The 17,828-nt window shown below is 40.3% G+C and overlaps 1 protein-coding gene across 1 annotated transcript in view; it reads right to left on the reverse strand.

The window, feature by feature from the left end:
* The window catches only part of kcnn2 (potassium calcium-activated channel subfamily N member 2), a 97,668-nt gene that overhangs the window by 4,058 nt on the left and 75,782 nt on the right, over window positions 1-17,828 (reverse strand). The window contains exon 7 of the mRNA XM_060909283.1: window positions 7,475-7,483. Within this exon, the coding sequence (XP_060765266.1) occupies window positions 7,475-7,483 (9 nt within the window). The remainder of the gene's footprint in view (window positions 1-7,474; window positions 7,484-17,828) is intronic.

Raw genomic sequence — 17,828 nt, forward strand, 5'->3', positions numbered from 1 at the left:
CCTTAAATGAAAAATCAATCCTGAATTAACAACCACTCTCCAATTTCCAGTGGCATACTAGATTTATTTTATAATAACATTCTGAGTGGATGTTTTGCATTTAAACTTCATCTCTCTCTAATTAAAAAGAGTGATACTTCAATTCATCGAGCGCAACGGTACCGTACGGCGGCAACACCCAATATTTGCACCAACGTCTCCGTGACTTCTCTGTTGAATTTCTCATTGAAAGGTCTTCCTGTTTTGTTTTTAGTAGTCAACAGCAAAATCTGACGATTACCTAAATGTTTGAGATTGTTGAAATGTTTCTCCGAATAAATGTCATTATAACTGCGCTACCAATAACAATGCCCTCCTTTTGTGATGTAGACGATGACGGCAGATGATCGTAAACGTCTCACAGAAATAATGAAAACACTGCATCGACCAACAAATTAGCACCAGAATCTAATATTTCATTATAAACATATTTATTCTATCCACGTTCACTGGGTATGAGAAATCGCGCGCTCTGATTGGCTACTTTACTACTATGCTATCAGCTTATATACCGTGAGTAGAGAAAAACAAAATGGCGGCACGTGTTGCTGAACCAACCGAGGACGAAATAAAAATTCTACTCGAAAACAAAACCCCCCCCAAAAATGATCAAGTATTTAAAAGAAACAGAACTTGCGAAAAGTTTTTTGTTTGTTTTCCCCCCAATATCGCCTGTTCCACACTCCAGCCCAGTCGGTGGCAGTAATGCACATTTAAGTTGGTTTGCCAACTGCCAAAAAACCCTAAAGAAGAAGAAGAAGAAGAATAAAACCCGAAAAATAAAAATAAAATAAATAAAAAAGCAACAAAATATGGAATAAAAGTATTTGATGGTAAGAATGCATCTTTTTTTATTTTTCAAGAATTATTATTATTGCATTTTTCAGAAATTGCTCCTGTCATTTCACCGGTTTGTTTACATTCTAAGCGGAAATGATTTTGTCGGACGTTTTGTAGAAAATTTTTATAAATGGAATTTGCAACAAAAAAAAAATACTCTGTTTCTTAAAATCCAGTGAATGTGGAAAGAATAAAACAGTTATTGTACTCAATCTCGTCATACACGGCATATAGCCAACTCAGTGCTACGCGCCTCGTCGGCTATCAGCTCATGTACGACTCGTTTTCGTGGAATGACTGTAAAGTATTTCAGGGTGGAGAATTCCTTTAATAATATGGTTAGGTTTTTTTTTTTTGTTGTTGTTGTTCTCCTCGATCTCTCCTAGACTGAAACATCTGATCTGATCAATATAACCCTTGAACCTGGCACAGAAATAAATAAATAAATAAATAAATAAAAAGATCAATGAATCAATTTCTATGAAACCTTTCAGGTAACTTGAACACACCCTGTTTTTTTTCTTAGCTAAACCAACCCACTCAGCTCGGTCCATAGAGCATCCATTAATTATTCAAATCCTCCATTCAATTACATTTCCTCTGAGCTTCTTATCGTAACTAAAGCAAGTGCACTCCCTTTTCACCCTCAAGGGCACAGAAAGAGGAAAAGCGAGCAGGGGGCTGGAATGCACTTTGAGTTATGAGAGAGTTTGCCAGGCAGGTACTTGGCTGCGTAAGTGGCCTTTACACTGCTCGGGGGGAAAGGCCTGGAACACATCTGCATGTTCTGCGTTTTCGTTTAGAAAGTGAGTTCGGGGATCGATTTTGAGAAGATATTCACTCCAGATGTTCTAAACAGTGTGTGTGAATTTGATGACACAGATCAGAGAGAGCCCAGTGGAAAGTCCTGGGGGAAATACAGGCTGGATTGGCCCAGATGGAGCAATTTCAGAGAGATTGGTTTACAGAAACTTTGAGCTGTAATGACTGGAAGTGCCAGTAGTGGGCGCCAAAATCACCACACTGCAAAACAACAGCATGTGGAAGATTCTTCTCGTGTGCTTCCTGGATTTTCCTGTACTCACTTGAGCGACAATGTTAGTGAACATAATCACATTTGGTGTAAAACACCAAATAATAGTTATAGCTTGTCGTAAAACTACAATTTGTCTTCTTTCAAACCAGCAGGTGGAGCCTGGGAGACCAAACCGCACCGTGAAAAAGCTTAAAGGTGCTGACTGCAAAGTCATCTGAAATTTTTACCTTTTTTTTTATTGTGCATGGCATTATCCTATGTCTCACAAGAACAATATCATATGACCAAGATGTGATCATTTTGATGCCCTGAGGGTCGCTTTTCTCCGTTTTGGGATCGTTTTCCAACCTCTTGAGGTAAACAGTTTTGGCCCTCCGCGGGAAGCCTTTAACTAATTAGCATAACTATGGAATTGCGTCACACCAAGATGGCGATGTGCGGAAAACATCGTGACTCTGCATCGACCTCGGAGAGTTTTGAGTCACAAGGATGTAATTTGTACTTGACATTCGTGAATAGATCCGTGAAACAAAAGACAAATATATATATTTTCTCTGTTCCTGCTTTTGTGTTATCGTTTCTTTCTCTGTAAGAGCTAAACATTAGGTGTGTAACTCCATACTCGCTACCGTGGAATCGAGCGCATGCATTCTAAGGCTGAGATAGCTAAGCGCTAGCTAAAATGATTTACACTACCGTTCAAAAGTTTGGGGTCACTTTGAAATGTCCTTATTTTTGAAAGAAAAGCACTGTTCTTTTCAATGAAGATCACTTTAAACTAATCAGAAATCCACTCTATACATTGCTAAATGTGGTAAATGACTATTCTAGCTGCAAATGTCTGGTTTTTGGTGCAATATCTCCATAGGTGTATAGAGGCCCATTTCCAGCAACTATCACTCCAGTGTTCTAATGGTACAATGTGTTTGCTCATTGCCTCAGAAGGCTAATGGATGATTAGAAAACCCTTGTACAATCATGTTAGCACAGCTGAAAACAGTTTAGCTCTTTAGAGAAGCTATAAAACTGACCTTCCTTTGAGCAGATTGAGTTTCTGGAGCATCACATTTGTGGGGTCGATTAAATGCTCAAAATGGCCAGAAAAATGTCTTGACTATATTTTCTATTCATTTTACAACTTATGGTGGTAAATAAAAGTGTGACTTTTCATGGAAAAAACAAAATTGTCTGGGTGACCCCAAACTTTTGAACGGTAGTGTAGTTATCTGTCCAGAAAAATGACATCCTCTAACCTTGCTCTGTCTTGCAGTTGCACTCACTAGGCAGGCTTTCCTTAGCCTGGGCCCGCCCATCCTAAGCGTGACGCAACACGAGGGCCTGTTGCGAGCTTAGTCTGGCCAGGCAAGCTATCTACAACTCTTCCAAACTCCCGAAAAATCGGGAACCAATCAACTTTGAGCATCTCCAACGGCCCTGGGTAGAGGCGTGTTCAAGGCACTGACGTAGTAGAACTGCGACCGGAAGCCATAGATTGTTTACAGAATCTATGCCGGAAGCGCTTCATTCACGCTTCCACATCTATTACGCATAGATGCTGTATTGAAAGCATTCAGCGGGAAGTTCTCATTGAAAACGGAGCAAAGAGCAGCCCTGGAGGTATTTATTGAAAGGAAGGACGTTTTCGCCTTGCTCCTGATCGGCTTCGGTAAGAGTTTAATCTACCAGTTAGCCCCGTCGCGTCGCATACGTCAGAGGAAAGAGTGATGTGATTGGTTTAAGCTTCATCACAGCCTTTTCTGGCTTCGACCAGTAGCAAACTGAGGCATTTCAGGGAGGCGGGTCAACCATGCGCTTTGGGAAACGGTTGGGCTTAATATCTTGGCCAGACTAATAGCTCGTAGAGCTTTGTCGCGTTAGCCAGACTAGGCTTTCCTTTTCTTTCCGCTGGCGGGAGAGCCAAGTCTGCCATGTTTGCCCACGCTGACGTGTTTTGGTTAAAAGTAGGTCAAACATCCCACAGTGGTCAGGTGATATTGTTGCTTGCTTGCTTCAGCAATCTCCAGAATTGTAAAATGCAGGACATGTTTTATCTTGGCAAAAACGTTTACACACAGGATACACAGTGGGTGTGTGTGCAGCAACGAAGTGTCCCGAAACTCCAACAGCAATAGAAATAGAACATTTTCTACTGCTAGAATTCAACTTTGCAGTCAGAACTTTTAAAAAGGTGATTCTGGTTATCCATCGTTGCTGTTGCTATAGAGTTTTGTTCTATTCATTTTTATAGAGTACAGTCCAACTGTACTGCCCAGTGCAGTGCTGATTGATTATTTATCATAAGTTTGATTTTTTTTTTCTTCTTTGACTTTAACATCCCTTTAATCCTGTTGTGTGGCGGCCATTTTGAATTCCGTGTGTCTGGAAGAAGAACAGCTCTCAAACCTGAATCAGGAGAAGGGCTCTCACAGACCATTAGGTATGTTCTGGAGTTACTGACCACCTGCAAGGTTTATATTCAGTTTTAATCGGTGTTGGAGTTCAAGGGCTATTAATCTTGTGGTCTTATAGCACAAAACATTACTGCATAACGGTTAAGTAAAGGGAGACGGTTAAATCAGGAACGGTAATGCAGCGAGGATGCACTCAAATGTGCTGCGTTCAAGTTTATTCAACTTTATCCGGTAGAGAGAGAGAGAGAGAGAGAGAGAGAGAGTGCTGCTCATTTTGGCTCAAAAGCAATGGTGTGGATTTTGGGAAAGGGACGAGGACATGCAGGAGTCTCTCTCAGGCATATTCTGACCTTCAATATGCGCGCACACACACACACACACACACACACACACACACACACACACACACACACACACACACACAGAGTCATAGAACCTCCAGACCTCATTCCCTTCATCTGGCCATAAAATGTCCCGCATCACACAGCACTTCCTGTGCACACAGGAAGTTATGAAATTCCACACGTCCAGATCAGTATGCCACCTTTCTCTTGGCTCTCAGCACACTCCGGCCCACCGAGGAGGAAAACATGGAAGGAAAGTCAAAGACTCAAAGGCAGATGGAGCTCCAGGTGCACATCTGGTTCCATGAGCCCAAAGATGAACCACCATAGATTTTTTTTTTTTTAAACAGAAAGATTGCTGAATGTGTGTCATTAGAGGGAAGAGAAAGTGTGCACAGCTTCAGCTTTATAGCAGTCATCCTTCGGTTCATGGAAGCAAACCCGAGTTTTAATCAGCAGCTACCTGATTAAAGGATTCAGAGCATCACACTCATGCAGCAATGGTGGGGAAAAAAAACACCCTCCGTCATTAATAATTGAAATTCATTTAGAAAAAGTGTAAAAAAAAAAAAGTGAGGTCATTAGTGTGATCTGTGGAGTGTGCTGGACTGGGAGGTGTTGATGGAACGGTTCGGTGAAACAAGAAATCAAATCCATACAATTGAATTTTCTTTTCTTCTTTAGTGTCGCACTCGAATGTACTGGAAGTTTATCTCACCTAAAAGCTTTTCTGTAAACGCACAGCAAAAGTAATGGCACTCTTTCAGCAACATAACCTCATTTTTAAAGAAATGATGTGTGAAATCGCAGAGGGAGGTTGTGTTTAAAAATGATGTAATCGAGATCATCATCTGTATCACTTTCATCTTGGAGTATAAGTTTCTTATTGAGCACAGAGACGTGAATAAAAATGTCCAAAAAAAAAAAAAGGCATTTTAACTGCTGTCTAATGTCTAAATTTCAGCCTGAGTGAACTTTTTTAATGAAGAAAAAATAATTGCGTTCATGTTCAAAATGTAAAACCTATCGCAAAGTGAAAAGCTCTTCAATATCAATGAATGTATCCAGTACGTCATATTATAAGATTACAATTAAATAAATCTAATCAACGATTATTAGACCGAGACTTTTTATTATTTATTTTACTATTTAAAGCATTTAATTCTAGAAAAATGATCTGCTAGTACAAGTAGCTGAAGAAAACTTAAAGCATGAAATGTGTAAATGCATCTCAAAGCAAACTAAGAACAATCTGAGGAGCATTACAATTGTATTCCCCTATAATATAAATAATGATAAATTTGCATGTATTAAAGATATTTTCACTGGCTACAATAATTTTTTTCAGTGCACACCAAAATAAAGAAAAAAAGAAAACATATTTAGAGGTCCAAAAAAAAAAAAAAACCCAGACAAATGACAACTCCGTTTTTAACTCAATTTTCTCACCAATTTGGTCCCACGTACCTGCCATCTCTCCCCATCACATGACAGCGACAAATCAGGGAGGGTGAAGGCGAGCACGTGCTTCCTCTGAGTCACGTAAAGCTATCCGATGCATCTTTTCGAAAGCTGCACGTCAGCGGCTACATCACAGAGTTAGCTTGCGACATATGAACCTTCTAGGACCCTGAGGACATCTGGGGCTGGTCTACTGACCGTCCCAAGGGTTAGAACAAAACATGGTGATGCAGCGTTTTGTTATCATGCGGCACAAACCTGGAATAACCTCCCAGATGATGTGAAATGAGCCCCGACTCTGACCAATTTTAAGATAAAACTAAAACCCTTCTTTTTTCCACTGCCTTCTCCACCCTGTAATGACTACTATTTTATCTCTCTTCTTTTTTTAAACTCAATTTTAAATCATTTGAAATCTTTTATTCTTGCACCTCGTCTGCAGATGTGCTATTTTTTAATGAATTTTGCATTTCAGTTGTATTTTTAATTTTTACTCTCTTGCTGTAAATTTGTATCTTTTATCACGTTCTTTATTTTATTGCCCTGTAAAGCACTTTGCGTTGCCTTAGTGTATGAAACGTGTTCTACAAATAAAGCTGCCTTGCCTTGCCTAAACACTCGAAGGGAAGCGCTATCTACCCTCTTCCGCATACATGAGCTTGGAAACAACTCCGATTGGCTAGCGTCGCTGTGATTGACAGGGGACAGAGTAATGCTATTCCTCTCATCCAGGGAAACATTTTTTTTTGCTAACTTGGATTCACTTGGATTGCTGTGGCATTGAAGTGATTCGAGCGCTTTTATGTTACCCAGAATCCCATTTTGTTGACCGGTTTAAGTCAGGCCCTCGCTGGCAAAATAACTGACGAGACATTCGGGCGTCTGTGGTCAGTTGATGCTTATTGGATTTGTCTTTAAACTACAAGAGGTGGCAACTAGAAGGCTTGTTGGAGACAAAAAAAAAAAAAGGGTGAGATTTTTGGCGAGAGAGACTTCCATTAGTTGAGTCACAATACTGTTGTGGCTCGAGTGCAAAACTGAGGAAGGAAACTCATCATGGCTGGTTAATTGGGGTCAATTGATCCCCAAACCTTTAAGCAACATGTGTTTGTATGGTCAGTTCTGTCAAAAAGAATGTGTAATGTAGAAATATAGGATTGTCTCTGCAGAAAGTGTACCAAGTTGTGTCCATATTATTCAGTAACAAGAAAGAAATACAGGATGAATTTCACTTATCAAATGAGGGAGTGCTATTTCGGTGTGTTCAGACCGTCGGGGTAGAAAGACAAGCTTTCAGACGCATGCACACGGCAGGTGTTTATCTGGAGGCACGAGGCACTTACTTTCGCGCTCTATTGGGTCGGGTTGACACACACACACAGGAAAGGAGGGAGAACAAAACAGACAAATGAATAATCACATCATTCAGTCATTCATTCAATTCGTTCCACACACACGTACACTCTTACACATTTTATATAGTACACTACATTAATATTAACTGCTCTCTGGCATTCGATGCAGCGTTCAACCTGGCTGCCAATTTGGCACAGCGTACTTTGCCCCAGCAACAGCCAATACCATTAAAACTACAACTCGGCTCTGTTTTGAGTCATAAAAATGGATCTGCGTGCGAGTGTTTCTACGTGACCTTCACTAACAGAGCAGAAGCACTTGTGTTTTGCTGGATAAATGAGACACGCGCATCCTGGAGCGTTCTCTAATGTTCCTCCGAGGCTTCGAGACACAGCAGGTGGTGCATGGACTGCTGCACACACAGGCTTCAGTTACAACACACACACACTTTAACAGCAGTGGAGTAGCAGAATCGCACACACACACGGCTTTACGGTGTCACTGTGCAATATTAATGGCCCAGTGGAATTTTGAGCATTCAGAGTGATACCTGACATCCTCTTGTCTTTGACTCCTTTATTCACTCTCCTTTCATTTTTTTTTCTGCTCTGGCAACATGCAAACACTGTGACAGGTAACCTTCATCCCCGGAACGTCATCGTCCTTGCGTCCATCCCGCTGTCATCATCAACGCCGCTCCTTCCTGCCTTGATCTGAGATCAAATACCATCTAAAGAATTACTGATCTGAGGTCAGGTGCTACAGGGTCCATCTGAGGACTTGCTGATCTGGGATCTCTGGGATACTTGTTAGTTGTTCTATTTTCATGGTTATTTGATTTGAAATAGTCAGCAAACTAAACCAGAAAAAGGGCTGAAAATCATTAGGTTAAGGCCAGCGAGTACACATATGACTCTTTCTGAAATGATTATCGACACAGCAAGAAAGGACTGTCCTCTACAAAGATAAGAGATTTTGGCGCATGATGGTGGCAAAGTGAAAGCCTTTTTCTCAAGGACTGTTAGGAGATTTTGTCCTGAACATGGCTTAAATCAGCTCTCTGATGCACAAAAATAGAATGACCAAAAAGTACACAGACTTTGGATCATCTCCTGTCCATTTCAGAACACTTTGAGGACAAGCTGATCTGTCATTGGGCCATTTTAGGACTCACTGATCTCAGGTCAGGTGTTATAAACACTCTCAGAGAAAGAACTACTGATCTGACATCAGCTGATGTACACTCACTCCATTTTAGGACTCGGTGATCTCAGATCAAGGACAATACACACTTTCTGAAAAACTACTGATCTGAGATCAGCTGATGTACACTAACTCCATTTTAGGACTCGGTGATCTCAGATCAGTTACAGTACACACTTTCTGAGAAACTATTGATCTGACATCAGCTGATGTACACTCACTCCATTTTAGGACTCTGATCTCAGATCAGTTACAATACACACTTTCTGAGAAACTACTGATCTGAGAGCAGCTGATGTACACTCACTCCATTTTAGGACTGATCTCAGATCAGTTACAGTACACACTTTCTGAGAAACTACTGATCTGAGAGCAGCTGATGTACACTCACTCCATTTTAGGACTCTGATCTCAGATCAGTTACAGTACACACTTTCTGAGAAACTACTGATCTGAGAGCAGCTGATGTACACTCACTCCATTTTAGGACTCTGATCTCAGATCAGTTACAGTACACACTTTCTGAGAAACTACTGATCTGAGAGCAGCTGATGTACACTCACTCCATTTTAGGACTCTGATCTCAGATCAGTTACAGTACACACTTTCTGAGAAACTATTGATCTGACATCAGCTGATGTACACTCACTCCATTTTAGGACTCTGATCTCAGATCAGTTATAATACACACTTTCTGAGAAACTACTGATCTGAGAGCAGCTGATGTACACTCACTCCATTTTAGGACTCGGTGATCTCAGATCAGTTACAATACACACTTTCTGAGAAACTACTGATCTGACATCAGCTGATGTACATTCACTCCATTTTAGGACGCGGTGATCTCAGATCAGTTACAGTACACACTTTCTGAGAAACTACTGATCTGACATCAGCTGATGTACACTCAATTTTAGGACGCGATGATCACAGATCAGCTACAATACACACTTTCCGAGAAACTACTGATCTGAGATCAGCTACTGTACTGAGACACTGAGCTCAGGTAATGCAGACTCACCTTTACAGACCCAACACTTTGAGATCAGCTGCTTTTATACTGTTCTGAGGTCTCACAAATTAGCTGATGTTTGCTTCCATGTGAGGACTCACTGAACTGGGATCAGCTAAAGAACATTCCTTTTAAAGACTCACTGATCTGAGGTCAGCTGTTAGACACTTCTTTTGAGGATTCACTGATCTGAGGTCAGCTGCTCCCCCCCCCCCCCCCACTTTTTATGACTTACTAATATGAGATTAGCTTCTGCATTTGAGTATTTGCTGATCTGATGTCAGCTAATTAATATCCGCTCCCCATAATAACTCAATGATCCTGATTCTGTACTGTCCTTCCTTATGAAGATTCACCTGACCTGAGATCAGTTACTGCTTCATGCTTCATTTTAGGATTCCTAATCTGAGTTGTATGAAATAACGTATGCTCCCCTAAGGACTCACTGATCTGAGATCAGCTGCTTCACTCCATTTTAAGACTTATTAGTATTCCACATCTGTTCTGTGCATTTGACGAGTCACTGATCAAAGATCTGATAAAGTACACTTGCTTTACTTCCCTGGCAGGATTTGCTCATCCTGAGGAGGCACTGTTCTCAGATCAGCAGCTATACACATCATTTTAGAACTTAACGATCTGAGATCAGCTAATTTCAATAATCTTCTAAGCTCACTCTTTGATCTGTGAGCAGCTGCTGCATTCTCCATTGGAGGATTCACTGATCTGAGATCAGCTGCTTCACGGTCCATTTTACGACATACTACTGAGATCAGTTAATGCGTTCAGATTAGCTGCTGTGCATTTGAGGATTTGCTGATATGAGGGCAGCTAACACACACACACACACACACACACACACACACACACACACACACACACACACACACAAATTGGCTCATTGCTTCTATATTGTCCTACTGAGAACTGACTCACTGATCTGAGATCAGCTGCTTTATGCTTCATTTTAGGACACACTTATTTAAGTTCAGCTAATCTACACTTCATCTAAAGGTTCAAAGGTCTAGCAGTTTTCCTCTGAGTCAGTCCCCCTAGTGCCTCACTGATCTGAGATCAGCCGCTATATTCTCCCCCATCCATCCCATACACACAGTTCTGTGCTATTCTACATCCTCTAATCGCTCTGTGTTGCCTCTATGAGGCAATTCGGCAAAAAGAAAAAGGATGGAAACCAATCAGAATCAATGTATTGATTCTGTGAAGTGATGCAGTGAAAGCTGAGAAGAATCGAGTTGCACAAATTATCAAACGCTGAAGCCTTTCGCCCTGCACGCTGCCGCACTCATAACCCACACTCGATCTTTATGGGAATGGAAGTGTGCCAACTGCCTTAAAGAAACAGCTCAGTTAAATCTGATCCAGTGTTACAGAATAAAAGAAGGAGACGCTTTGATAATTCCTGTTTCTGACCTGCTGAACTTTTCGCATTTAAAGGGTCAATTACATAAACAGAATGGCTGAAACAGGGCTCGTAAATTCAAAACCATTTCAGAACCAAATGCCAAGTATATCTGTAAAACACTGCTAAACATATCAAAAGCCTTGTAAAAAAGCCTCTAATCAAAACCCATTTAAAGTGCCATTCCACCATTGGATGTATTCTTTGGCATAAAATACAATATATTTTATGACAACATGACTAGACAGAGAAATCTTTTAGCTTCAAAATGATATATCAAACATAATTTTTTGACAACGACAAGTATATTAATTTTGCGACCAAAGTCACCTACCCTTTTAATTTCCGCGCGGTAGTGAAACGTGATGTCATCGGCAGGTTCCCCTTCTTGTGTACCACGTGTCGGTCTATTTTTAGACCAGGAAACCCCCAAAGTGAGAGAGTCATTTCTCCTCGTATATGGGGGCCAAAAAAATTGCGAAAAATTTTGAGTTAATCTTTCAGTTAGCTAGATTTATTGGCATTAGCTAGATTTATTGGTATTATTTTTATCGCGTTCTATCCGCCATTGCTGATAATATGTGCCACGTCACACGTCACGTGGTACACAAGAAGGGGAACCTGCCGATGACATCACGTGCGGAAATTAAAAGGGTAGGTGACTTTGGTCGCAAAATTAATATACTTGTCGTTGTCAAAAAATTATGTTTGATATATCAATTTGAAGCTAAAAGATTTCTCTATCTAGTGATACCATTTATATATGTTGTCAAAATATATTGTATTTTATGCCAAAGAATACATCCAATGGTGGAATGGCACTTTAAGCAAATAACAGTCCAAACAGTCCAAAACAATAACGTACAGCAGCCTTGTGCAACTTTGTCCCTGTTTCAGTGCAGATTTTAGTTTTTCCCTGCGCTGACACACACATTTTAACCTCCTAAAGAGCTTGTTAATGAGCTGATGAGTTGAGTCAGCTGTGTTAGAGCAGGGAAAACACCGGATTGTGCAGTGAAGGATGACTCCGGGACCGGCGCTGCGGCTCAAATCCCACACTCCAAATGACATGGCTCATGAACGATTAGAGTAACAGGAAAAAAAATATATGACCATTTATCATTACTATGTATTTATTTTCTAAATAACCTCTTGGCACGTACAAAACAAGATAACTAAACACGGCACCTGGTTTTCCTTGTACGCTTACAGAGATATCTATCTAAACTATACTACAAAGAGTAAAGCAGGATGTATTTTCTCAAGGAGAGAGCGAAAAAAAACAGACACTGACTCTATTTATACAGGGTTTGCGTTACGCAAAAGGACCTGGGGTAATTCCATTTCTTGCAGGTGCTCTTCTGTGATTTTATTTCCATCCTGACCAAATTACCTACTTATTTTTCCAACTATGCAGTGGTGTAATAATTTTACTCCTCATTTTGCAGGCAGATAATGCCTCCAGGATTGGAAAAGTTTGTTGTTGTTGTGTTTTGGTATCTTTTGGGCTATTTCCTGTATTTAGTTGCCTAGCATATGTTGGCTTAATGGTTAGAGAAGCAGCTTTGGGTAGGAATGGCTCAAGTGCCCTTAAGCAAGGCACCTAACCCCGAACTGCTCCCCAGGCTGCTAGGGTATGTTGTATGTCACTCTGGATAAGAGCGTCTGCTAAATGCCATTAATGTATTTATAATATTATAAATGTTATATATTATAATGTTATAATATATAACATTAATGTATAATATTCAAAAACTGTCCACTGAAAGAGATGGGAGTTATAATTTAAGGGGTTTATTTAAATTTAAAAATTATAGGGTGCGCACAACCAAGAAAAGTTTTTGTATCTCTGTTTGTGGGGTGAAGCGGTGGAACAGTTTAAATGAGGAGCTCAAGGGATGTCCAGACATGAAGCGGTTTAAAAAGATGTACAAAAATTTGATTTTCACAAAGTATAAGGATGAAGGGGATTAATCATAATTGGCTGTTCTCATCTCATCTCATCTCATTATCTCTAGCCGCTTTATCCTTCTACAGGGTCGCAGGCAAGCTGGAGCCTATCCCAGCTGACTACGGGCGAAAGGCGGGGTACACCCTGGACAAGTCGCCAGGTCATCACAGGGCTGACACATAGACACAGACAACCATTCACACTCACATTCACACCTACGGTCAATTTAGAGTCACCAGTTAACCTAACCTGCATGTCTTTGGACTGTGGGGGAAACCGGAGCACCCGGAGGAAACCCACGCGGACACGGGGAGAACATGCAAACTCCACACAGAAAGGCCCTCGCCGGCCCCGGGGCTCGAACCCAGGACCTTCTTGCTGTGAGGCGACAGCGCTAACCACTACACCACCGTGCCGCCCTAATTGGCTGTTCATTGTGTAAATTTTCTTTTTTTCTTTTTTGAGTCTTCATCTATTTGTTTTGTTTTTATTTAGTTCTCCATTGTGAGTGTGGTATTTGTAGTAAACTTGTGTGTAGACATATGGATATACACATATAATTAATTAATTATATGATATAGTCATAGAGAATTGATATCTGAATAGTTGAAGTAATAAGTAATATACAGTGTGTGTGTATATATATATATATATATATATATATATATATATATATATATATATATAAGGAAGCTCGATAATCAATTTATATTGACTAAAGAAGAGGGGTGGGATTAAATAAGTTTTTACTTCAGCCCACTCCTTTTCGGACATGTAAACTCAAAACTGCTTAGTGCGTCCTTGTTTGTATTTTTGTCTTGTTTTCTTTTGTTTTGATTTTGATATGTTATTATTATTACCTATATTATTTAAGGTTTATTTTCTAATTTAGTGGCTTTTTACGTGTTTTTGTTGCAAATGCTGCTTTGTTTTTCTTGTTATCTGCTTATTTATTCGTTGTTTGTTTACATGTTTGAAATAAACTATCATCATCATCATCATGTATTTATTTTTTCACGGTCCGGTTTCCATCAAATCCTGTGCTCTGACTGGCTGGCGAGTCCTATGATACGGACCCCAGTTACGGACCTCTGGCGACTCGCTCATTTACAACAACAAACATGGTAGCAATTTTTGTCAACATTTATTTTCGCATTTCTCAGGAGAATAGCATTAATTTTACAGCATGGATAGTGATAACGACAGTGTTCACAGAGAAAGTGACTTTTACTACCCTGAGGAAGAAGAAATAAAAGAAAACATTTCAGGAGAAAGCTAAAAACCTGTAACTGTTGCTAACGCCGAGCAAAACCATGGCTGAATCCTGAATTACTCAATTTTGTATAAATAGGGGACTACATAGGTGGCAAAATGTAGTTTTTTTCCTGCCATGGAAGTGCACTTGTATACCGAGGAGGAAGCCATTTGCATTACAGCCGTGAATGAGGATTCAAAATGGCGGCTCGCCTCGGCTCGGTTTTCCCTTTCGGGCACTCTCGTTTTCTGTTAGAATTTGGTAAAGAAAAAAATTAATATATTATTTACCAACTTAAGGTCGGTCCGTATGGTGAAATATCGTGACCTCGGCCTTGAATACTGACCTCGGCCCAGAGGGCCTCGCTCAGTACTTTCAAGACCTCGGTCACGGTATTTCACCATACGGACCTCCCAGCTGGTAAATAACATATATGCATCAGAAATAGCAAAATCTGAAAAGCATGATGGGCTATTATAATGACAGTTACACGTATAAAGCCACTTTATACTCACATATGTCACAATATCAGGTACCTTTTAGTTTTGTTTAGAAATAAACGAATGAGTGGTTGTATTCCTAAACCACTAATACAAACCCTATTTCCGGAAAAGTTGGGATATTTTCTAAAATAAAACAATAAAACAAGAATCGGTGATTTGTTCATTCTTTCAAATCATTATTTAACTATCAAAAGTACAAAGAAAAGTTTTTAATGTAAAAGTTTTTACTGACCAACTTAAATGTATTTTGTAAATACAGTATAAAAAATTTAGAATTTGATGCCTCCAAAAAAATTGGGACAGAGGCATGTTTACCACTGTTACATCACCTTTCCTTTTAATTACGCTTTTTAATCATATGGGAACTGAGGGTACAAATTGTTCCAGTGTTGCATGTGGAATGTTTCTCCATTCTTCAGCTGCTCAACAATCTTCGGTCACCACTGTCTGACTCTCCTCTTCATGATGTGCCATACATTCACAATAGAAGACGGATTTGGATTGCTGGCAGGCCAGTCAAGCACACGCACTCTGTGTCTATGAAGCCATGCTGCTGTAGCCTGTGTAGAAAGAGGCCTGGCATTGTCCTGCTGAAATAAGCATGGACTTCGGGAAAAGACATCACTTTGATGACATCATACCGTATGTCTCTCTAAAATCCCAATATACTATTCCACGTCAATGGTACCCTCAGACATATGGAAGTCAGCCATGCCGTGGGCACTGATGCAGCCCCATACCATCACAGATGTTAACTTTTGCAACCTTTCTCTAATAACAGTCTGGATGGTCCATTTCATCTTTGGCACGGAGAACTCGAAGTCTGTTTTTCCCAGAAACAAGCCAGACTCATTTGAATACAGCATATGTTTCCACTGTCTTTCGGTCCATCTGAGATGAGCTCAGGCCCAGAGAACTCAGCAGTGTTTCTAAAATAGGAATGATGTATGGCTTTCTCCTGGTGCAACAGCATTTCAGGTTGGATTCCTTGATGTAGTGGCGGACTTTGTTAAGTGACAAGGGTTTTCCGAAGTATTCCCAAAGCCCACATGGCTCAAAGGTCATGCATATTCAACATGGTTTCCAGCCTTGTCCTACACGGACTGAAATTTCCCAGATTCCCTGAGCCTTTTCATAATATTATGTTCCTATAGATGGTGAAAGACCTAAATTCTTTTCTATCTTGTGCTGAGAAAGGTTCTTTTTTAACTGACTGACAATTCTCTCATTAAGTGATGAACCACCGCCCATCTTGCAGAGACTGAACCTTTGGAAGATACTTCTTTTATACCCAATCATGATATCCTCACCTGTTACCAATCCACCTGTTTATTGTGGTTTCAAAATGGTGTTACTTGAATATTATATAAACTTTTCACTTTTGTTTTGCCTCTGTCCCACCTTTTTTTTTTTTTTGAGTGTATTGCAGGTATCAAATTCAGAATTTGTTTATTTTTACAAAATACAATTAAGTTGGTCAGCCAAACATTAAAAGTCATTTCTTTGTACTTCCATCCATGCATTCATTCTCTTTTCCGTCAGGGTCAGGGGTAAGCTGGAGCCAATCCCAGCTGACTTCAGACGAGAGACGGGGTACCCCCTGGGCAGGTTATTATCGAAAATATCCCAACTTTTCCAGAAATTGGGTTTGTACACACATACACTATGTGGCCAACAGGATGTGGACATGTGACCATCACACCTACTGTATATGTAGTTCTTCCCCAAACTGTTGCCACAAAGTTGGAAGAACCCAATCTTCTAGAATGTCTTCCTACACTGGTGAAGATTTAACTTTACCAGACCTAATGGGTCCAAAGATATTCCAGCATGACAATGCCCCTGTGCACAAAGTGAGATCCAGGCAGTCATGTTTTGCCAAAATCGGTATGAAATAACCCTGGAATGCTCAGGTGGCCACATGCTTTTGGTCATCTAGTGCATAAAACAACATATGACCATTTGCAATGCAAAACATCGTGGTTTATAGAAAAAATACCCCACAGAAACATTCTCACCCCGTGTTAATGAATCTGCCATCTGGATGTCATCCGCATATGCCATTCAGAGAATCTAATCCAGTCCATATAGGGCTATTGACAATCTGGGTGGAAATGAATCATGGAGTAGCACCTGTATATAACAGGATTACCCCAGTCACCATTCAAAACTAATGGCACATCAGTGGGGTTATATTTGTTTATGGCTGAGAAAATTATCAGAATGCATGCGATATAATACCGTGTAGCTTCTTCCTAATTCAGTCTCAGTTCTTAGTTTATGTTCTTAGTATTTGTTAGTTTTCTGACTGAACTTTTTTGCAGACTGTGCTTATCATGATGTAACCAGGATTGATCTTTAACTGGAGACTGTATCTATGTCCCCAGGGTTCTAAGTTCTAACCCGAAATCCCTGAACCCCACAATTGAGGTTTTTCACCCACGTGACCAAGTCATGTGATGCATTGTTAGGCTGCCATTTTGGATGTCACGGCTCGAATCAGTTTGAATGCGAGGAAGGCGACAAACGAAAAACATAAAAGAAAAAGGAGCGAGATGCAGAAAACACCTTCACTATCCAGCGACGTAGGGCATTTACAAGGCGAGCAGAGGGAGAGGTATTTGCAAAAATTGAGGTTAGCAGGCTTAGAGAACGACGTTTATCTGCTTCCACCAGGATTGTTCACTGACGTACGGAAGTACACGAAGCCCTCGTCTTTACCTGACTTCGGCCCACATGATCTGTATACCTATGTCGTTAAAAACCCATCGCCATACACAGGTATTGATCTGAAAGCGTATAAGAGTTTGGATGCCTACAAATATTTTGTGTCAGGCTGGGTAACATGCCTACATCAGCGGGTCGTCCCTGGAGCCGGTGGTCGCCATCTTATTACAGCTAAGGTTTGTTCACATTTTCATTTACTTTCGGTCCTCAGGATAAACAAAATGTTATTAAATGTCATTGAAATAACTTCTTAGTCTGTTGAGACATGGC

Source organism: Neoarius graeffei, chromosome 25 (genome assembly GCF_027579695.1).
Source record: "Neoarius graeffei isolate fNeoGra1 chromosome 25, fNeoGra1.pri, whole genome shotgun sequence".
Classification (NCBI taxonomy): Eukaryota; Metazoa; Chordata; class Actinopteri; order Siluriformes; family Ariidae; genus Neoarius; species Neoarius graeffei.